Consider the following 25,129-nt stretch of genomic DNA (forward strand, 5'->3'; position numbering starts at 1 on the left):
AGGTTCATCTCTGGTGACATATCTCAAATTACCTTAGTTACCCACCTCTGAGCACATACTAGTGATTACAGAGCTCTATTAGAGCATAACAAACAATACCACATCATCTTTAGGGAAAAAATAAAACAATGCTAATTAGTTTTTTTTTCTGCAATATGTTAATTAGGAATCCTATGGAATATTATTTGTTTACATAACAGAGGATGCATCAATGTGCTGCCAGCGGAAGCAAATATTAACTTATGAATTCTTGATTATAACATGGTGACAATGATAAATGTAGTGCTTCAGGCATTTAACTTTACAGTGCTCATGTGCGCAAATGGTGCGAAGAGGCCTTTAATTACCCATATCTGAAGTGCATTCAATTGATTTATTATATCTAATTAACATCCTGAGGGCTGAGAACATTCCTGTTAAACACCCAGGAACAATATAAAAAAAAATAAAAATGATTACAAAAAGGGGGGTGGCACTTCATATATTTGGCTTTCAAGCATACTACAATAAAATTAATTAAAAAAAATAAAAAATAAAAAAATCAGCGAAGTTCTATTTACAATTTGTATGTATTTGAGGGCCAGAGGGGCTGGCTCACACTGCACCTCAAACCTCTGATTATATAAGGAAGCATGCTTGCTTTATTTTTATTTTTTTTACCCAGAATTTGATATTAATTTATTGGTAAATGTGATTAATACAGCAGGGTTGTGTAAAAATTGTCTTGTACTTGCTAGTTATTGAATTTCTTTCCATACCAAACAATGTAAAATAGCAATCAATGCAGCAACCTTAAAGATATGCCAAGATGCCCACAAAGGAAACATTCAAAAGGGGTTAAAAAAAAGAAAATAAATAAATAAATAAATAAATAAATAAATAAATAAATAAATATCAGGATTTCAGTGGAAATAGGTTAACTCAATGGAAGTTGAAAATATATTCTGGATTTCGAATATACTGTAGATTAATTAAATGAATGATAAAGACTGCTGTAAATGCATAAAAATGGCCTCATACCTGACTCGGGTTCCACTGGCCCTGCTGATTTGCCTGCATGCCATACACGTTTTGAGGATTGACCACATTTCCAGGCATTCCGCCTTGTGGTCCCACGACATTCTGAGGCAGTCCCATAACTCCAGTTTGTGCGTTGCCCATATATCCGTTAGGCATCGCCATGCCAACCATCATCCCTGCATTCTGTCCCATCACAGGTCCCATCATACTAGTGGAAGCAGGCATAGGGGCTCCCATATTGGAGAAACCTTGAAAAGTTGCAGGAGGTTGGGAAGGAAATGGAATCTGAGCTGGTCCCATGAACATGCCAGCTGCCATGAAAATAAGAACACACATCAGCATTGGGAACATGCATTCTTCAACTACACTATTAATACCACAGAGCTTTAAAAGCTGAAAAAAAGGGGTTGGGATTCTTGAATCTAAATTATGCACAATATCTTTATTCTTATTATTCACCTTCTAAAATGTCAGTTTTAAAAACACTATTAGGTAAAAGCATTACAAAAGGTTAAAAATAGTTTTTTTGTTGTTAAAAACAGGGAAAGCAGACAATGTCCTGTAATGAAGGATCACTAGCTTCTCCTGTAGAATTTTGCCAATTACAGGTTTACTTTCTACTGTATGCAAGCAGCACCAAACTGACCAACATGTACTCTAATTTTCAAACGTAGTATGTATAGTTACACAATATTATGTATGAATAAGACATCGTTCAAACAGCTTTGGGTAATTACAATGTTCAAAATTCCAACTGTATCGAACTGGCCTATTTAGTGGCTTGTAATTTGTATTGAAGTGCTTCAAGATAATATTTAAAGGATGCAATACCAGGAGCTGTCTGCTGCTGCATATTCCCGGTGCTGTAAAGTGATAATATAGAGTCCTTTGAGAGGGGCTTCTTTGCTGACTCCTCGGATTTGGCGGTTGCCTTAGTAAACAGATCCAGATCCCCTGACACTGCAGCAGAGGTGGTAGCTGCTGGCTTACTGGAAGTGGTCTGTGAAACAAGGGTCAAATCTGTAAATGCACAAAGCTCAAAAAATGCAATTCACTTGTACCGAACATAAAATGCTGAAATATATCATCTTCTTTTTTTATTTAAGAGGAAAAAGATAAGCAGCTCATAAGCAATCGAGAGTCAACCTCCATAATAAGAGAGATCAGTGTGATCCTTAAAACAAAATCCTTAAAGAATACATGGTAAGCAGCTATAGCTTCTGGCTGCTAGACGATAACATTAAAACCAAGGAAGGAGAATATTGTACATAAATAAACAAACACAAACTCTGATCAGCAAATGCAAGTTTCTCCTCCTCCACAACAACAACAACAACTCTTATAAACAGACCGCACATTTGTCATGGCACTAAAGGAGATTGATGATGGGATAAACCCAAGCTTATAAAATGTCATTTTACCACTACCCATTCTAAGCTACAATCTGACAGTAGCACAAACTTTGGAGTGTGTAGGTGGAACTGAAAAGCTAAAAAATCAAATAATAAATAAATAAATAAATAAATAAATAAATAAAAACAGAAATTCTTCTCCAGGCAATTATTATATTAACATCTCATCATGTTTTATTAGCTATTGTGTCTAGATGATTGAAAATATGCTTTAACACTACATACCAAATGTTGCAAGCTCAGACACTTATAATGCAGCTAATCCATTTTCAGTTATCTCTTACTGTTCTTAAGGAAAAAAATAAATAAATAAATACAAATTATATTTTATATATATATATATTAGCTCAAAGAGCCAGCTGCCCAATGTTTCGATATGTTGTAGATATCTTTCTCAAGGGAGCATGTGTTTGAATCAAAACATTTGAGGTATTTATAGGTTTTTGACGACATGACAACTACTTATTATTTATATTCAAATCCATGATTTATTCTTACATGACGTAATGGTGTTCTATATATTGGGACATAATTTTTACTTCTATCTTTAAATCTGTATTAATTCTAATTAACATTATTTTATATAAACTTATATTTATATTATCATGCAATGCTGGCTCTGAGGATCAGCCTTGATTTGTCCTCCCCAGCACATCAGCATTCACAACTTTTGAATGAATCATCTTTATTTATTTACATACTTTGACATATCCGTATAAACAAACTAAAAGTTGTAGATTGGAAATGTATTAAAACTATATTATATGTATTACAATAATGATATATGACAGGCACTTTGTTTCTAGCCCTTTTGGTTTTGGAATGTGTTTCGGTACCAACATCTTTATATATGATACTGTCTCATCTATGTACTGTATATGCACCTATTTATTTTAGATTTGAGTACATTTATTCAAAAAAAAACTCCAAGGAAGCCATAATAAAAAATAAAAAAAACTTTACTAAATGTTTTTTGTTTGATAATGCAAGCCAATATCAAAAAGGCACTACTATATGAAAAAGAAGCATTTTAGAATCTACAAAGCAGAAACACTTTCAAGGCACATATTTCACCAAAGCATTCATTTAAGTGGAAAATGGTTTTGTTAGATGCTGGCATAATTCCCAGATCAGTTACACAGCAGCAGAGTGATCCCACAGGAACTCTGAAACATACAAGGCCTGGTGGTCTCACTATATTTCACAGATCAAAGACAAATTGCTCTTCATGCTCAAACTCGCATGTGTCCCAAATGATTTCCTTGCAAAGCCACAACATGCAAGAGGTATCAATGTTATATTGTCTTTTGCACTTGTATCCACATGAACAAACTCATGTGGAAGCTGCTTGTTTCTCTGGATATTCCACTGAACAGAATAACATACCCAATTATAATTATTTTAGGGGTATGAATTTTTAATGGCAGAAAGGCTGCAGATCACTGTGCAAGATGCAATTTAGAACACATTAGAAATCCAAAAGAAACATTAATTAACCTTATCCCAGACTGCATTCTATACCGAAGTGTGCCAATAGGCAAACAACATTCAATTAGCATACTTTAATCTTTCAGAGACCTTACAAAGCCATTTCTCCAAGAACTAGAAAGGGAAATATTCTCTTTTTCATACACTGAGGAAATTGAAAAATCGAGTCCGTTATTTTCCAGTCATCATGTTTAAAATGTCAATTTCAGTGTTTTGCATTTTTGTCACTTCAAAAAAGCTACTGTAACATTATCTGGACCCCTGGTGTTATATAATGAATATAAATCTAAAAGAAAATCCAGGTTGAGGAAAGCCTGTTTGGTCAAACTGTGCAACAAGTGGTCATAACGAGCTGGAAATCCTTAGTAAAATCCACCAGCTGAATTAAGAATTAAATATAATCAGACAGGGGTGTGCAATTCATATCGCCCGGGACAAGCAGCTTTGTGTGAGGGACAACGAGTTTTGCCGTTATACTTTGCTGGTTGGTCAAATAGTTGTTATTTATTTTTCCAATGTTCGTTCTGTTGCTATAAAAGACACTCCGGGTATATTTCTAGAGAGCCATGCAAGTTTCTGAAAACTGAATTGAGGAAGTCTAGCACCTACACACAAACATTTTAAAAATCAGTTTTGATTGGCTAGTGGAAAATGTTGATCTTCTATTGGTTACAAAGAAACCCACAAATGGCTTTTATATTTTTATTTTTAAAAATATTTTTATTTTATTTTTCAGTGAGAGTAGTGCAGGGAAAGAATGTTGCCCTCCGAAATAAAATAAAAAATAAATACAATTTTAAAAAAAGCCATTAGGGTATGAAACCAGGATCACCCTGCTGCAGAAGCATTTCAATTAGCCATCATGGGGCAAGATGTTAGATGAGGAAAATAGGTGTTTAAAAAAAATAAGTATATAATAGAAATAAACAAAAAGAAAAAAAACATTTTGTCTTCGCAGAATTTGATGAAGCCTACTGTAAACGTGGTGTGCATTTTGGTAGAAAAACAGTACAAAATGCAGAGAAACTTGACAGGTTATACACAAAATCTGGGGTTCAGCTGCTACAAAACTGAAAGAACGTCAAGAAAAATCTGAATTCCACAAAGCAGCAGTCATAGCTAGCAATGATTTCATATCTGATGCAACAAACTAAAACACCTGTACATCAGGAGTTGAATTCAGCTTATAGAGAAAGAGTGGAAAACAGGCAGAAGCTATTTTTATATTTGAATAACTCCAAGTACTGCTTATTATAGTTGTACTCTTAGTATGTTACTTCAATTTACTAGCAAATGTGTTCCAAGCTGTGCTGAAAGGAACATTTCCTTAAAAGTATGTTGTAATTTTGTTGAGGTGAGGTGGGGTCACAGGGAACCTTTTGTGTATCTTGAAGAATGTAGTGAACCAGTCAAGCTACAAGGCTAGATCCAACCCTGTTAAATCACTAATTGATTCACTGTGTGTGTGTTTTGTGCGATGGGGAGGGGGCAAGTAGATTTTTAAGAAGGACAAGTAGATTTTTTTTATTTTTGCATTCTGTCCCTTGCTGGATGAGCAATGTTCTTGAGCCTACCTGAGTAAATGGTGTGGTAGAAGATGGAAGTGGGTTTGAAACCATAGGACCGAAGATATCCAGATCATCACTCAAAGGTGCATTAGTCGTGGTGCTTCTTCCATTAGCAACAGCTGGAGCATCTTGGAAGAAAAAGTGAAAAGACAATCATATTTTTACAATTAATTATAAAACTTTATCCCAGAATCAAGTACGCCCAAAACATTTCGTTTTTGCATTTTAAAATAAAAGCAGATTTCCTTGATACAGAGCCAGCAGACAGGCCAAAGCTAAAGTTGTGTCAAACAAGCATTTTATGAAGCTTTTTCTATGAATTAAATTGGTGTGTGTTTAAGACATTAAAATAAAGTGCAATTAGCCTATTACTAACTTGGCCAACCTATTCCTGGCAATTTTGCTTGACAGGTTTGAAACACAATGCTGAATTCTGCAAATGCAAGTGGTAAGGAGGTTAAAATCATAGCTATTTTTTTTTACATGAATTTAGTAGGTCGCCAATTAATTTCTACCCCGTTTTTCTCCCAATTTGAAATGCCCAATTGTACTTAGGCTCAGCCCACCGCTACCACCTCTGCACTGACTTGGGAGCGGCGAAGATGAACACACACTGTCTTCCGAAGCGTGTGCCGTCAGCCGACCGCTTCTTTTCACTCTGCAGGCCCGCTATGCAGCCAGCCCAGAGCTACAGCGTCAGAGGACAACACAGCTCTGGGCAGCTTACACGCAAGCCCGCAGGCGCCCGGCCAGTCTACAGGGGTCACTGGTGCACGGTGAGCCGAGGACACCCTGGCCAACCTAAGCCCTCCCCTCCTGGGCAGTGCACGGCCAATTGTGCGCCGCCCCAGGGGAGCTCCCGTCCACGGTCAGCAGTGGAATAGCCTGGACTCGAACCGACGACATCCAGGCTATAGGGTGCATCCTGCACTCCACACAGAGAGCCTTTACTGGATGCGCCACTCGAGAGCCCCCAAAATCATAGCTTTCTAATCCTGAGAAGCATCCTCTACAAAGATGATTAGGATGAGCCATTAGTCATATTGGGCTCCAAAGGTTCACCTGTTGCCTTTACTGTAGCACTGTTAATTCTGTAGTGTAGTCATCTACAGGACCACAATAGGTTTAACATACAGTAGTCGTTATAAAGCTCACTAATTCCATTTTGGGGACTACTAGTATATAACCAATAGTTTAGCAGGTCCTTGTCAAAAACTATAAATGGGAACAGTATCTATTAATGTGTATGTAAACCTGAGTCTGCATCTATGGAGTATCATACAACTGAACAACTGTTCATATTAAATTTGAGTACACCAGGTATCACAGGGGAAAAAAAGCAATTAAGTATTACAAGTTACATTAGTTATGCTGCCACCAAGTTTTTCTCATTTGCACATGAAGACCAGTCTAGACTCGCTCTCTTTACACATCACTGCTTTTAAAAAAATTCTGCAACTGTAAAACTTTCGTGTAATAGAAGCTGATATGGAGGAAAATGTAAAGATTCGATTCACTGCTTTGAGATGGAAAGTGAATAACATTATAGGACGGTATACATAGGGACCATATTAAAACTCTACATACCGGTACATAATACATATATTATTAGAGGTCAGCACGGGTAGGAAATCTGGAACCGGGTACACGCTGCGAAAAACTCAGATCTTTTTCGGATAATGATTATAAAAAAATAAATAAAAATAAATCACATATATGTTTTAAGTGCAAGATACATATTCAAAATGTATATAGTACACATAACTTTAGTCCCTTCAGATCTGTAGACTTGTGTAGCCTTCAAATACTGGAAACTTAGAAATAATAATAATAATAATAATAATAATAATACTACTACATTTCAGTTTGAATACAGTTATTAACGTTAAATGCGCTTCATACAGTTTGCTTCTTTGCAACATCTATTGGTCATATTCCGCTGTTGTTGTTTTAAAACACTGCATCCAGCAAATGAGCATTGTGTGGAATTTCTTTACCAAAGCAGGAGAAAACAGAATTTGCAAACTCTGCCAAGGAAATATTTCATTCAAAAGGAGGAAGCACTAACACACTTCCTTAATGTGCTCCACAAATATTTTTGATTTAACCCAAAACAAAAGAGGTTTCGTAAGTGTATGAGTAATGTTTCTCATACTGATTTCATTTTGTACTTTGCACCTTACGCATTTTGGAGTGCATATACTTTTTCTTTGTTAATCTACTTCATTAAAATAAAAAAAAAGGTTCTGATTTTCAGTCTGTTTCCTGGGGTACACCGCTCACAATACTTTAGTTATATGTTTTTAAATAAAGGCTACTTAATTGAGCTTTTTGGTAAGAAACTAGGTCTATATCTGTACAATAACTGTAGATAAAGCATTCTGTATTGGAATGCCACGTGCGGTTATTATTATTATTATTATTATTATTATTGGATCACAGAGTTATCAGTGAAATAAACCCAACAGGATGTTTTGTTGTTTTCTTTTCGATTTAGTTCCTGAGAAGAATAGTCGCCGCAGTTATTATTGAGATGTGCTTGCTGCTCGCTGTGTGTTATTGTTTTCTGTAAAACATTGATATCCTGCCAGGTAAGAAAAGGCTTCATGCAAAAGCTTGTTTTAACATTGTCTTTATTACGCTGGCCAGAGACCCATGCTTACAACTGCAGTGTCATATGGGTAATTAATTAATTAATGTATGTATGTATGTATTTATTTCTACCTACCTACTTACCTACCTACCTACCTACCTAGCTAGCTAGCTAGCTAGCTAGCTATAAGGGCTGCTCCAATTAACAGATTAAATCAGACCGATAAATAAACTAAAGAGTTGATCACTGATTCTTTTTTTTTTACAATTTAATTGAAATAGTGCAACATTTATTTTTTTCTATAAAATAAAAACCACCAATAGAACTGCATTTTCTCTGCGTCAGTCCAAACAAAGTGAGCAGAGGCGGGACAAACAGTTGAAGGTCTTAAGTAGGTTTAACCAATGGGAAAGTCAAAGATCTGCCCTGGTTTTGCAGCTGTCCAATCATTAGTGAGCAGAGGTGGGACTTAAATGTACTAGGGTAAGGGAGCAAGAATAATTGAATTTCATGTGACATTGTTTATTATAGAGACAGTTATAGGGAATTATATTGAAAACTTCAAAGTAATATTTTGAATTGTTTTTTACAAAAAAAACAAAAAAAAAACGTCAGACAACGGAGATATCGTAGTCGATTTGGTTATGAATCAATTTTCAAGAAGAACGTTCTCAGAACAAATGGAGGTATACACCACAAATACTGTACCTGAACGGACACAGGAAGGGAAAGGACATACTAGCCACTACCAAAATTCAAATTAGGTATCCATGGCTGTCAATTAAAAAAGTATACTACTGGAACTGTATTTTGTTCAGTACAATAAAAGGTGGCTACAGCAGTCCAGGATGTCTGACGAAGTCAGCACAAAAACATGAGCGTTCCCAAAGTCACTTGCGAGCCACTGTTACACTCTGAACTTTTGGACAAACCCGGATTGATGTTAAACTGGATGAGCAGAAGCGTAGGGATGCAATACATCATGAGCAAGCAAGAAAAAAGCCACAAGGTTCTTAAACACTTGATTGATTCTGTTGTTTACCTTGGGAAGTAAGAATTGGCATTCAGAGGGCACGATGAAGGCACCAATTCCTCAAATAGAGGTAATTAAGTTACTTCCTCTGATTTCTGACTACGACAGCATGTTAAGCAATCACTTGTCAATAGCCACAATATTCTCTGGTACCTCTAACAAGATTCATAACGGCTTAATCTCTTCGGTGCCTCAGGTTCTGCTAAATGTAGAAGTACAGGAAGCCAAGAATGTAGCTGTAAATGGTAGATGAAACTACTGACGATGGAAAAGCAGGTAATGTGACTGAAATGGCCCGAAAGAACGGTTGTTCTGTGAAAATGTGTTACATTTACTAAAATAAAAATAATTAAAATGCTTTTAAAAAGCTAAATTCCCCCATTGAGCTTTTTTTTCTTTTAATTTTTTTGTGTTTTGTTTAGATTCTATGGATTTTTTTAGTATTACTATGCAGGACAGCCAGTATAAGATTGTTACCTTTATTAAAAATACTGATTAATCAACTAATGCCCATAAATTAACCGATCAAAAATTTAAATCAAGTGACAGCCCTAAAAAAAAAAAAAAACGAAATATATATTAGTTGCCTACAGTATAGCACAGGGGAAGTGAATTAATCCATTGAGCCACGTGGCACCCAATATAAACTTGATAAAACAGCATAGTGTGGAATAAGTATTGTCAAAATATTTTTATAAAAATATAAAATGACCAACAATTGGAAAGATACATCCTTCATATTCCCAGGCCAATCAGGTACCGCTAAAAACTGCTATATAAGCATTGGCACATGTTGGCTACCAGATTTTTTTTTTTTTTTTTTTAATTACTCAATTACTGTTATTCTTTTACATGCAGCGGTCCAGATAAGCTGCGTACCTGCCGTTTTTACAAATACACACAGCAATTTGGCTGCACAGCTTGTTTGCCTCCCCTCCCGTCTTCCCTAAAACGTCCACTAACAACTACACCTCCCAGAATACAATGGCTTCAGTTACTAGGAAACTGTACACAAGAAAAATCAACCCAACAAACATTATCCAATCTCTGGCTAGCCCTGTTGTCTTTGCAGCCAATCACAGTAAGATTAAGAAAAAATCGTAAACACTCCAGTCCAGCTACAAATCCAACTGGAACCATCGTCAGAGGCAACTGCTAAAAAAAAAAAGAGTGCCTGCAATATTACACTGTTTTACAATGTATTAATGCATTTACTTATTTTAATTATCTGTATGGCTTTATATTGAAGTAAACATTTTCAGATATTAAGAATTTAATGATAAAATAGAAGTAACGCAATTAATTTGCAGTCAGTGTGATACCTCAAAAAAAAAAAAAAAATTGTAGTTAAAGTGGAAGGCTCTTTTTTACCCCATTACCATTAAATATTGTACAATATTTATCGAAATCACTCATGACTTCAAAGTGATATTGCATTTTACACCCTGAAAATAAATGTTACTCTCTCAGTGTTAAAATTAGAGGGTAAGTTACTTCCAGTCACCAAACCTTATCTGGAGTGCTGATTACATGAGTCACATTTTTAAGAGGTAGATAAAAACTTACTGTTCACAAAACATGTTTTCCTTTGCATACAAGGTGCCTGAACTGAAGAACAACTGCATGTAAGCAGAAGATTTTTAGTTTTTGGTTATTATATAGGCTATAGGAAATACCCACAACATTGTCCACTGCTGGTTAGAGCTATGATACAGCAAACGTCCCCTAGATTAACAAGTCTTTACATATAAAATACTCAAATGTAAAAAAGGGGGAATACTTAAATGGGGTAGACTGAATAAGTGTACTAATTCCCAAAATCCCAAACCATTACCATGCTGGATTATTGCATTTACCTTTAACAAATGCAGTGTTTTGAACACCACATTTGTTAAAGATACACAGATAATGATATCTAGTCAATTTTCAATTAGGATACAATTACATGTTTGTGACAAAACATGAATAGTTTTCAGAATGAATATGGCAAGTTGCCTACAACGTACATACAGCATTTAAGAAACTATTCTCAATTTAATTCTTGAAAGTAAAAAAAGGGGTATTTTGTGAATATGCATCACTGTGCATTGTTTACCAACTGTACATTCAAATGACATATTATAAATTGCTGATTCTGGGTTTTCTTATTGAAATAAAAATAATTGTTGGCCTGAATTAAGTGAAGCCTCAACAACAGCAAATACTTTGGACTGTAGCATAATTCATTGTGTTACCGGTACAGTAAGATTTTAATAAGAATTGGGATTGCAGCTCACCAACCCACAAGCATACACTCTGTTTAAGTGTATACATATTTGTGAAAAATGGGTTATACACTTTTAAATATGGGTTAGACTGTACTGTAAAAGCCTCTAAATGAAGCCTGAAGGCTACCAGACCACATATGGAATTCGGAGCAAACATCTGTATTCATTAGCAACTAAAACAAGTGCTGCATAGACTTTCTTTTTTTTTTTTTTTTTTTTTTTTAAGCAGCCATTTTTTAATAGCAATATAATCTTCACAAGAGGGCTTTACAGTCTTTTAAGGCCCTTTTCCCCTTGCCTTTGGCTCAGAACATTTAACTGCATGAGACGGACTTTACCAGACATTAAAGCCCTCTTATGAAAGTTCTATTGCTTAATTTAGCAATACAAAAAGTCATTGCACTTTTTCTTTACCAAAAGTACTCCAACTCCAAGTGCCTCATAAGAGTGTAGAGAGAAAACAATAGAGTACTTACTCTGCAGCAAAAATTGCAAGAGAAAAACAAACTCATGAAAAAATTAAGAAAGATGGTACACACCAATAACCACCACTTCTTCCCATAAACTTCCACGGGGTTTCTTTTTCATGGCTTTGTCATTAAAGCAAAAGATCAGCCTTGGGAAGGATATTTGTCTATGACCATGGCATGAAAGACAGTGATCTAGCATGCCAGTGTTCACATGGTCAAGAGCAGCAATGACGGGAGAAGGGTAGTTTCCTCAATCTCTTTCATTTATATTTATTATCGGATTGCCACTGTGGGACCTCGCTCTCTTCTAACTTGAAATACACATCAGTAAGATGCATTGTTCAATTTAAAGCACATCATCCAACAATCCCACCATCAAGAATTGCCTCAGGTCAAGATATATTTTATAAATGCCTTTCCTGCAGCTGCTTTCTCTAATCCAGTGTACTGAGACAATATTGTACCTAAATAATAGATCAGCTCTTATCTCCCAACAAAATCTTCTCGCTTTTCAAAATTAGACATGTGTATATAAAACAACAAATGAAGCTTGTGGAAAAAAACAAAAACACAAAAAACACAGCATTCTATAGTTTAAATAGCTCAATCACTAATTTCCCTGAAAACAGCCATTTACATTTTATTTTTTTGCAAACCACTGGCTGACATAACCAAACAAATTGATGGGGTAATAACCCCATGACTAAAATCTATGCTGCTATTGATATCTGGTTAGAGTTTAATGCTGCATTTACAACACATTAAAAAAAAAAGATAGAGAAATTGACCCGAATGGTAATTTAAACAAGTCACTTACACAGTACAGTTCTTCAGGATATGTATCACCAAGCATGTCGATCAAGTCATCAGTTCCAGCAAAAAGCAACTCTAATTCTAAAGAGACTGTTCCAACTACATTATTCTGAAGTTTACCCCGAAAATTGATTGGATGCCTTTTTTTAAAAACTCACAATAGGTTAGATTATTTAGATGTGGGTAAAAGTCACACTGGTGTAAAAGTCCCTCCCCCCTTTTTGAGACTTCAACTTTAGGAAAACACCTTTTTTGTGTTTAAAATACTTATTTTTTTTTTACAATTGATTTTTTCCTACATGCTCAACACCGATAAATAAAGAAAGATAGATACATGGGTTTGGTTTCAAAATAACCCTTGTTTCAACATTTTATTCCATTAATAAATTTTACTGTGTTGTTTTTTCTTTTTAGTTAAACTGCTAGAAACTATTCAGTTTTTCAAAATTTCTAAAATTTAAGTAATAATTAATAGTTAGTGTAAAATGAAGTTATACATCCCACATCACATCTGTATTAACCTACCGGTATTTTATTTTGGCTTATCAAGTACCCCAAAAAGTTCAATAACACATCTTCTTTGCTTTACTGAACATTTCTTTCCAAAACCACTTAGAAAATAGTTCCAGCTTGCATCAATTATAAAAGCAAAAAAACAATAAACTAAACAGTACACCATCTAATAACCAGTAAACAAAACATCTTAGTGTTGCACAGGGCGCAGTACAATTGCATTTGATTTCCAGCTGTACAAATACATTCATTTTGTTTTGTTAAATCACAACCACACACATGCTTTACAAGTGTACCGCTGGGTTGCACTGACATGTAGAACAAGTTACAGTATGCATTATAGTCATTCAAAGTACTCCAATCAAACAAAATGTTTTCTACAATCGGGTCATAAACACCTTCCTCCTATTCGCTTGTTTTTCTTTGGCCGTTTTAAGTTTGTCTTGGTTTCGTCTCCAGTCACGTTCTGTTTTTTCAGCATTGCGATTAACATGTATTTCGGGAAATTCAACAACGCGCAATTTCAAACCTGTCGAGTAGCATTTTCGTTTTTTGTCGGACTGTCCTACTTTATCCAGCCTCAAAGTCACGAATCTGAAAGCTTGCGTTTAACATTCTAAATGACTAAGGTTACGGAGAGTAACAAATGAAAACATTTTTAATTAGAACAGTGGTTTTGTGTTTCTACCTAGCAACATGACCTGAATGCCGCAGATCCTGAAAAATTAAAATCGGGTTATTGACAGTTAAGTTTGTGCGAGCCATAACCGTGGCTGTAGTAATCCTATTGTGGTACTGGTACAGTAATTTAATATTAGACACACTGGCGCATACATCGCACCGATGTATTAGTCGCTCCCCCCTTTTAAGTGCCATGCAAAAATGCCTAGAAAATCGACAATTCAATGATTTTTACTGTACTTAAATCAAAGCAGCTACACTTTTAAATGATGTCTTCTGGTTTATAGCCAGATACTAAAAGGACAGATTTATATTGCTAATTTCTCATGAATCAAGGAAACAATGAAAGGGGCAGGTTTGTTGTTCGTTTCCTAGTTTTACCTTACATCTTTCCACTTCACAGTTTAGAAGATGCATACTTAATATATGAAATAATTAAGTGTTGACTGAAAATACCAGACAGCTCTTCAAGGAATTAACCAGCTATAAAATGAGATGCAAGCAAGCTACCGTTAGGTAAAATTAGGAAAAAAATCTCAATGCCATCAAAAGTAAGGAAGACTTTGAAACAATTTGTCATGTGAATCACATCTGGTAATAATGATGGTTGAAATACATACATACATACATACATACATACACACACACACACAGGCAGACCTCCAGAAATGCTTCCCATTTCTTTAATTCTGTATTCTCTTTAATATCACTTCAAACAATACATTGAAAAGATAAAGATTTCTTTAGTTTATTATTGTTATATGAGAATCAGAAAAGCAAGACTTATTACTAACATAGAACCAGGAATCTTGTATCTTTACTGGATATACTGGATTGCAAAGTAACTATCAAGGGGCCAGGGTAAAGGGAGCAAAAACGAAGCGGTGAAACGTTTATTTAAATGTATAATATATCTGTACAGTCTCTCATCTTGTCAAGTGTGTCGTGCCTTGTGTTAATCTAAATCATTTGCAAATACACTGGACAGCAGTCAGGTGATTTATGTTAGTCTACTGTCGCAAATGAGCTTTGAAAAGCAATTTTAAATCTTTGATTCCTGTTTAGGCTTGCTGTTTGTCTCCGTGTGAAGTGATTGTACTAGGATATTCCAGTTTGTACATGTTATCCTGAATTGCATCGTGAAAGCCATAAACCACGTGCATTTCTTCAAAAACCTAAGTAGTATAAATGACTCGTATAATACCCAATATATCCTGTTTTTATCACTGGTTAGTGAACATTATTCCACAAGCATGATTTGTGTTTTTCATAGTATGTCAACTTCAACTAAATTTGGCACCACTATTGCAAAATGACCATTTCAATTTTTGTGTAACAAAATAAATAAATATTAAATACAATTAAAATGCCTTGTTATTTATGATTTGAATAATAAACTTGAGGTCATATTGGTCCATTCATGTTACTAGTCAAACTTCAACATGCATTTTAGTTAATCAGAATCAACCTTAAGTTTTCAACAGTAAACACAAATTGCAAGGAAAACATTAAACTAGCCACAGACATTAATGACAAGGCCATTCCCTCCAGCATGATCAGCTTGAGGTACTCGCAGTTCATGCACTTTTTCAACATCAAAATTCCACACTTTTTCCAGACTTCCATTTGTTTTTCACAGACAAATGTTTTAGATAGTTTGTACTAGTTTCTCAATACTTATCCACATAGGCGGGCAGCTGCAGAGCATTATAGCTATAGCATTATAGCTATATTTTGATCCAGAGCAGAAGTTGCTCCTGGTTTTCTAAAAGTATTTGTCAGAATCTGGAGGTGCATATCTAACAAGAGACAATGCAGGTATGCAAAAGAGAAGTCTAAGAAATGTCCAATATTTGAGAACTATGTTGCATTATTTACAAAAAGAACATACAAGCATACTTGTGCCAAAATAGGATAATATAATGACACCAATGGTATACTAAAACCAGACAATTTTGGCACAACTATACTTACAGTATATTACTTTTTTGTAAGGGATGATATTGGATTCTGATTCAAACTTCTTTATACCCTCTGTTAAATATTGAACACTATGGGAGGTGAAAAATAACAAAAATGAAATAAATGCGCATGCATTATATATTAAAATGTGCAAGCGTCGTATATTAAACATACAAGTCAAATACTAAACACAGTACACCCTCGCTATAACAACCCTGTTTGGGTCCAAAGCCTTTTGTTCGCGATAGTAAAAGGACAATCCAAAACGAACAAAATAAGCTGCAGGAGTAAGTTGAGGAAGTCACCTTGGATAAAGGCATTAGCTAAATTATTAATAATATTAGTGCTGTTTTTATTCTTTGATTTTCTTTATTATTACAGCATTTGTCACTACTACCACTAATAATAATAATAATAATAATAATAATAATAATAGCAATGAGATTGTGAATAAAAGTTGAATTACAAGTACAGTACCTATTTGTGGAGTGCTGCATCCAGTATTCTGGCTTATCCTATTCGTTGAAGAACACAGTACACCCCCCCCCCAAAAAAAAAGCGCATCAACAAAGTTTCAGTTTTGTTTCAATTGCAAATGTTAATTTAAATCTTGGTTGCATAGAGCTGTACGAGCCAACATCAGCAGCAGTTTTTAAATCAGTATTTAAATCATATAATGAAGGCCATATAACGGTTTGGACTCGAGACTGTTGCTGCACTCGGTACTGGAAGTTACAAACAAGCACCATACAGTTAAAATAAAATTACCGGTACATTTTATTAATCACATTAAAGAAATGAAAAAAAAAGCGATGTTAACATGCTATGTTTATACACACCATAGGGGCTACAGAAAGCATTTATTTTTTTAAATTTTTTTTAATCTGAGTCAGTGATGGGTTGGGAAATAACGTTAACGATTTAATAAAGGTAACAACAAGATAACAAAATGTGAATTTTGGTAAGCAGAGTACAGTAGCTTGTAATTCCAGTCTGTAACTTTGTTTAAAAAAAGCATAGCCTTCAATATAAATGTATATATTTTAGCTGTCGTAATGTCCATTTTACCCTTCGTTTCATTGGAGCATACAGAGTCATGTGACACATACCAGTGCGCTGACTGGATAAGATTGCTTGAGTTGTCAGGAGTGTTACACGGGGCAATCCTCGCGGGATTTGGTCGCAAGCAATATAGTTGCTACTAGTAAATTGCCTAGACAGTTGCCGCTAGACCTGCTGACCCGCTTTTGAGATCAATTATTATTATTAATAATAATAATAATAATAAAATAAATAAAAATCGCAGAATTATTTTCATTCACTCTCCCGTGATACTAGTAAAATTCCATACTTTTTCAAGACTTTCATAACGGAGACATGGTTTTCCATGCATTTTCAAGCCCTGGAAATCCGTTTTTGCATTTTTTCCAGACTTCCAGACTAAACCCTTCTTGAAACCCTTTTGAAAATCAAACCCTAAACTCAACCTAATTTAAGTTGTATGCTGATGTTATGTATTTACGGTGAAACATTTATACAACATGTGTCATACAGTACATCATTTTTAATCAATAGTGGATATTAAAAAACAAACATTCTTGATCTAAAAAAACAGAACGAAAACTACATTTTTTATAATTTTGTGTAAAACAAAATCGCTTGGATCGACTCATATAAAATAGATAGTATAATCCCTCTTAATTGGAATGCCACAGTAAATATTGACTCAGATCTGATTGCCATGTTTCTCACATCTCAACACTGAATCCTGTAAGTAAAAGATGAAGATGGATTAAGGTTTTCTTATACCTAATCTTCAAAGGTTTGAGAAATCAAAAAGATAAAAATTACTTTTAAGTCCTTGAGGATTACATGGTAGACCTAAACATGTAGCAGTTTGGCTACGCCATTCTTTACTGTATGTCCTTCAAGTAAAAAAAAACAAACAAACACTGGGTGTTATTTTTCAGTATGTTTTTGGAAATCAACCTGTCAAAAAGTTTAAAGTCAATGATATTTGGCATTAAAAGACTTTACCTAATCTATTGGCAGACTGATAACAAAATATGATGACATTACTTTTAAAATAATTAAAGTGCAGTCCTTGTGGAGTCAGGAATTTAGTTACTGTATTTTCTCAACATAGTGTATTTCAGAGCTGACGGTAAAACAGATGGCTGCCTTGCTTGCCGTGGTCTCTAAGGAAGAAAGTGTACTATAGCTGACAACCTAAAAGATTAAAAGTAGGACAGACCCTTGTATGAGTCAAATCTTGTTTGCTAAGTCAAACATATTGCCATCTGTCAGCTACAAAACAAAGGCTGCTTTATATACACTGCTGTGCAAAAGTCTTAGACATGTTGCATTTTTCTACTCTGATGCATTATGAACATCAACCTTCACTAGTGTTTTCTACTATTATAACAACCTTGACTTGCATAAAGAAGGAAAAACATTGAGTGAAATAGATCGCATCACTCGAAGGTGTGGTATCCGAAGCATAAATCAACAAGTACAGAGAAACATCATCTGTAATTGACAAACCCAGGACTGAGTATTGCTCATATATATGAGCAATACTTGAAGATAATATCCTTAAGGAATAGAAAGAAGACAAGCGTTGAATTGACAACAGAACTGGCAGAAGGCACAGGTGTCGCTGTCCATCCATCAACAGTCCACAGCACCTTTAACCATTGTTCCATAGTCCAATTTCTGTGTTCTTGTAGACATTTTAGCCTTTTAGTCTTGTTCCCCTTTCTTAACAGAGATATTCTTACTGCAACACATCCTTTAAGTCCTGATTTCAAGAGTGACCTTCGTACTGTTGATTTGATGGACAACGACACCTGTGCCTTCTGCCAGTTATGTTGTCAACACTTGTCTTCTTTCTATTCCTTAAGGATATTATCTTCAAGTATTGCTCATTCTTGTTAGACAGCTTTTTTGGTCTTCCAGTCCTGGATTTGTCAATTACAGATGATGTTTCTCTGTACCTGCTGATTATGCTTCGGATACCACACCTTGAAAATCAAGTGATGCAAGCTATTTCACACATGTTTTTCCTTCTTTATGCAAGTCAAGGTTGTTATAATAGTAGAAAAAGCTAGTGGAGGCTTTGAGTAAATAGTTGATGCTCAAAATGCATCAGAGTAGAAAAATGCAACATGTCTAAGACTTTTGCACAGCAGTGTACATATACATACACACACACAAAGAGCCAACTTTCCAACGTTTCAGCATGTGTAATACACCTTTGTCAAGGGAAAGTATACATCCATACATACATATATATCTATACATACATATTATTAGTTTATTTAGCAGACGCCTTTATCCAAGGCGACTTACAGAGACTAGGGTGTGGGAACTATGCATCAGCTGCAGAGTCACTTACAATTACGTCTCACTCGAAAGACGGAGCACAAGGAGGTTAAGTGACTTGCTCAGGGTCACACAATGAGTCAGTGGCTGAGCTGGGATTTGAACCGGGGATCTCCTGGTTACAAGCCCTTTTCTTTAACCACTGGACCACACAGCCTCCTCTATATATATATATATATATATATATATATATATATATATATATACGCACACATACATATATACACACACACACTATGCAATGTACACTACAAATAAAAATAAAAAATAAACTTTTAAGTAAAAGCGGAGAATAGTAAAAGGTGCACAAAGTACAACATAAATACAAAATAAATACATAAAATAAATCAAATCACACTTCATAAGGTACCAACACTGGAATAATTTGTCAAATAGGAAGGCCTTCGTTAGGATGCATGTTATGCTTTTCTGTGTGTGTGAGGGGGAGGGGGTTTAAATAATGGCATGTGTCTTTGACTAGAATAAGGCACATTGTGGGTTTATGCTCCCTCTCTCCAAGGAGCTCATTACTAAAATATTTTTCTGAATGAAAGATGCGACAGAGAGAGAGAGAGACACAGAAAGACACCTCTGGATGTGTTACTTTAGTCTGGGTTTCATAGCAATCCCCACTCATGCCATTTCAGGTTAACACTTGCTGTTGGCACGAGGAGAATAAGGCTCTTGCTTTTCTTCCAACAAAACGTCTCGCTGAAGCCATTACGCTGCTATGAAATTTGGAGCAATTTATTATTCATTACTTACCTAGTCCTAAAAGATCAATAGCAGGTTCTGCAGTTTTCAGAGGACTCACTCTGCTATCTATCTGCTTCTCTTCCTTCTTCTGTAGCTGTATTAAGAAAACAAAACAAAAGAGAAGATGACATTATATGCTTTCCCCAGTTAACACTTAAAAACATATCTTAATACAATTATACAGTTTTTCAATAGATGGTGTTTTTTTTTTTTATCTGACTGTTGATGGGTTTTTTCCTCAGATTTATTAGACATTGTTATAAAGCATATGCACACTGTACTGGAAGTCTGGGAACACACACAAGGCAAAACTAGTTTGACTACACAGCTACATAGGTTTAATGTCCCCACAAAGGAAAATGCACTTAAAATATATCAGTCTGGCAAATCCTATCATTAAATATTTACTACACTGAAGCACAGTGTAAAAACAGGTGATCTTTGAAAAAATAGGAATATAAAAAGGGGCACAAAAAATTGTCAGTATGGTTCATGCACACATTAAAAAGCAAAATGGCAGAAGACGGGAAAAGCCATACCCAGTCTTAGTCCTTTGTTAGTTCCATATTTTATACACAACAGGCACTCAAACACCATATGTCATCACCCCTAATTTCTACAGAGAACGAAAGGTCAGAGGGCTGCTCTAATGTCTTAACCTCCAAACATATGTACAGATTAATGATAGTCTGAATCAGTTAACAGTGGTTTGAAAAGGCTCCAGTGCACAGGGGACACACACTGGAAACAGATTAGTTATCTGCACATCACATCTTGCCAACTGTACACACACACACACACACACACACACACACACACACACACACACACACTTTATTTACTCAAATCAGGTCTGAAAACAGCTTTTTTTATGGCCATAATTCATTTAACTTAATGTCATGCCGATTCAGTAGATTAGACAGTTGTCACATATCATCAGGTAAAACACATTTGTGTGGCTAATGGCTCAATGTATAATCTTTTCCTTAATGTCAACATTCCATAGTTCACACATTTTATGATTAGTCTCCCAATCAATGTGCTGTAAACAACATGCTTTTGTTCTAAAAAAAAATGGAGGTGCTGCCTGTTTATAAACATAACTTTTACCAACAATGGAGGATATGTATCCCACAGAGAGAGGAGAGGGTAACATAAGCAAATGAATCGGCTAATAGCCAGTTTTTGTTATTTTAGCCGATAACGTACACCGATATATGCTTGAATTTCTTCCAGCACAGAACTGAATGTTTTTTTTTTTAAACAATTTAAGTTGGGCTGCATTTTTAAGCAGTGTATGCTTAACGTAAGAATTTAACGAACGTTGCTGTAGTTGACATTGCGTAGGCTACATTTTTATTTTCTACTGTACAGTATAGGTAGAAGTTATAATACGCAATGTTTGACAGCAAGTGGCTATAAAAGTTATTCTTTGTATTCATTTTCTGAAGTAAATGCAAGAAGTAAACAATACCTGTGTATTTTTTAACACTTACAATTATAAGACAGTTTAAATATAGGCCCTATGTCTTTTTCTAGTAGTTTACAATAGCTTAACTGCATCTATTATTATTGGTATCCAATCTGTAACGGCCGATATAGGTAATCGGCCAAAAAAAAAAAAAAGAAAAATCTCTCGGTGCACCACGTGTAAAAACTAAAATTAGTTTTATTAAGCTAACCTGTCACTCCACTTTTGGGCCACCAATGTATTTAAACACGCTTTCATGAAATCTCTGCCAGTCACCCTATCCATCATCAAGTCCTAATGAACGATCACTAGGCACATCTGAACGTATCAAGCCAGCCTTAGGTCAGTCATTTGGCTTCCACTCCCCCTGCAAGAGGGATGTGGTTGTGTAGACAGAGGTAGCTGCTGGAGCGGACAGGCAGAGGAAGAAGTCAACAGACAAGCTGTTGTAAATTAAAACAGTCTATTACCACCAAAGTGCAGCATTAGAACACTTTACAGGAACATCCAATGACTGACAGGAACAAAACTGGACAATTATGATACTGACACTAACAAAACAAAATCACCAGAGAAATGGTATTTCCAATAACTGCTCCCTGAATACATGAGCTATTCTCCCCCATTTCACTGCAGTCCCTTAATAACCTGTGCTACCTCACAGGCACCTCCACAGGGGAGAGAACCCTCCAACTGATACACAGGGGCCTTATATACCTGCTTGTTAGCAAGCCCCACCCCCTGGACCAGTCTAACTAAATCTTCTATTACAAACATGGTTATTTGACTCAATGTCACTAGAACTGTAACACATAATAGTTAATTCTAGTTAATTAACATGAACTGATTCCGTTACCCGTAATATTAAAACCCATACCATCTGGTTATACTATTATGGAGTTTACTTCCCCATAGACTTGTATTATGCACGCCCGCTACATAAGTGTTCTACATGCGCACGTCCAAGACGGCGTCCCCCACACCTCGCAGGCATACAACACACCATGCAATTCCAGTGCTCCGTATTATGTGTTTATTTAGCAGGCAATATTTTAACACTATTTTATTTTAATAATCCTCGCTAGATAAATATATCAGCATACTTTACTTAAATTAAACATTACAATTTCACTGTTGTGATATAAACATTTAAATAAATGTATTTTCTTCCCCGCCCCCTTTTCAGGTCTCCCCACCGTATCAAAACCAACCCATCGGTAAGTACACAATTATTTCTAACCCTTTTCTCGGTGCACAGTAGTTACATTGATATTATTTACTTAGTCCTTTATTTGTACAGCGATGACATACATTTATAAGATAGTGTGACGGGGTACACCCCGCCCCTGTGTGTGTGTATGCATTATTTTGTATTTGTGTTGTATGATTATTTAAATTGTATGGTTTAGTGTATAAAAACACAATGTTTTGGTTATTATTGTTTGATAGCCTGGATGGGGTTAAAATGCCCCATCCAGAAAAATTTGTGAGAATGCGTGATCAACAACGAGCGATTGTTGACAAACTGGCTGTTGACCACACATATGAGAAACCGTGTGCCGAATGTGATCAGGGGATAAACTAGGTAATTGATAGCCAGTTAATCCCTCGGCCACAAAACAAGCAGATTTGGCTGAACGGGGTTAGTGTGTTCAAAGGTGGAACGAAACGTTTTAAGTGAAACTCATAAGAACCCCCCAACCTTCCTTTAATATTTTCTTTGACACACATTAGTTGCTTATAAATGATTTCCACTATCTTATTAGAAATGTACTGTTCAGTACTAATTCTGCTTCTAATTTAAATAATGCTGGGGTCAACAAACATATCCACGTGATGTAAACAATCCAAGTGAGGGGTTGCAGTCACATGACCCCAGCAGGCTACATACTGGCAGTTAAAAAAACAAAAACCACAATCCCAATACCTACAGCTTTTTTTTTTTTTTTTTAACTGATTCATACTACAGCAGCTTGGCTTTCTACAGATTTTGCTTTAAGCACTTTTGTCATACTGTAGGACCTTGCAATGAAGTATCCAGAAACAGTAACCTAGGTGCTTGCTCTTTTATTATTATTATTGTTTATTTAGCAGACGCCTTTATCCAAGGCGACTTACAGAGACTAGGGTGTGTGAACTAAGCATCAGCTGCAAAGTCACTTACAATTACGTCTCACCCGAAAGACAGAGCACAAGGAGGTTAAGTGACTTGCTCAGGGTCACACAATGATTCAGTGGCTGAGGTGGGATTTGAACCGGGGACCTCCTGGTTACAAGCCCTTTTCTTTAACCACTGGACCACACAGCCTCCTTGCTCTTGCTTGAACTACATTTCTTTGACAATCAGGAAACGCGCCCGCTCAAGCAAGCCTAAACATGCTTTTAAAAATCGAGTCATGCAAAAAGATTTGAGAACAAGTTGTAATAAAACCTACAGGAAATGGCCAAACGTTTTGCATCACCTAGAATTTTAGGCTTGAAACATAACCAAAAATAAAATAATAAATAAATAAAAATAACACAATTTAGATCTTTTATTTATCATCATGTGATCAAAGAAACTACAAAATGATATCAGAAAAGTCTACCGGAAGCTATAATAGTACAGAATATCATGTTAGATTTTGAAATGTCACATTTTTAAAAATTGTCAGTTTTCTGTTGCATACAAAGTGGTATGAAATTCAATATGTTAATATAACATTATTCAGCAGGTTTCATTCGACTTTATAAATCAAAATCAATTGATTCTATAGGGCCACGCAAACCGTTTGGCCATAGCTGTAAAATAAAACTGCTCTGCTTCAAAAGCTTACTCACGACTTAAGAGACTGTGTTTATAAGCAGGTATTTGGATTTGATGTGCTACACATTTCTATACTGTGCTATATTACTTTTCCTTAAATAGAAGCAGCACGGAAATGCATCAAAAGATCTGACCCTGACATATGGCCACAGTACGCTGCCTTTGTTTTTTACACAATCCAGACAAGGTCTTATCTTATGCATTTTTGTAAAAGGCTGTCTGGGATTTGTGTGGATGCATTGAAGAAGAATCTCTTCAGCAGCATTCACAATTGCATGCTCAGTTTTGTAAGTAAAATGTGCACTGCATGAACAAGGAAAATAAAGCCCTGTGAAATTTTTTATTTGATAATTTTTTATTTTTTTACTTTCTACAAATTTCGTTTTATCATAGACCTAGAAAATAATTTAGTTACCATAATTTCTCATTAGCGACAGTAGTGGTAACATACGTGAAGTCCCCCACTATTTTTAAATTAACTGTCTATTTATAGTAAATACTGCCCATGCCCTCTATAAAAATACAGTAAGAAAGAAATACTTTTATTCCTGCACAATGGAAATCAAATCAGCATGAAGGATATTAAATGAACAAAACACAAAAAATTGCTTATTTCAGAATGTTGTAGAATTCAGCATTAACTCAAAAAGCAGGTTACTGAAGGACTTCTGATATTTTATGCATGTGTTCATAAGGAGCTTCAATCTAGCACAAATATTCAAATTAAGAATTAAACGCAAGCATACAACAGAACTCTACGTTTTCTTTTTCATGGTTTATCACTTACAATTAGTGAATACTTTTGAGGGGGAAAAAAAAAAAATGGTTCACAGTCAATGGAAACCACAGGGTACATGAGACAAGAAATCACGGTATTGGATAGCCTGGCATT

General features: G+C 35.4%; 1 protein-coding gene across 3 annotated transcripts in view; it reads right to left on the reverse strand.

Annotated features, from left to right (window-relative positions):
- Positions 1-25,129, reverse strand: part of LOC117411031 (stromal membrane-associated protein 1) — an 88,888-nt gene that overhangs the window by 1,217 nt on the left and 62,542 nt on the right. For all 3 annotated transcript variants that reach the window (XM_059025002.1, XM_034018044.3, XM_034018043.3), the window contains 4 exons: positions 19,970-20,054; positions 5,495-5,616; positions 1,852-2,020; positions 1,021-1,331 (listed from right to left, as the gene is read on the reverse strand). In XM_059025002.1, the coding sequence (XP_058880985.1) occupies positions 1,021-1,331; positions 1,852-2,020; positions 5,495-5,616; positions 19,970-20,054 (687 nt within the window). The remainder of the gene's footprint in view (positions 1-1,020; positions 1,332-1,851; positions 2,021-5,494; positions 5,617-19,969; positions 20,055-25,129) is intronic.

This window comes from Acipenser ruthenus, chromosome 6 (genome assembly GCF_902713425.1).
Source record: "Acipenser ruthenus chromosome 6, fAciRut3.2 maternal haplotype, whole genome shotgun sequence".
In the NCBI taxonomy this organism is placed as follows: Eukaryota; Metazoa; Chordata; class Actinopteri; order Acipenseriformes; family Acipenseridae; genus Acipenser; species Acipenser ruthenus.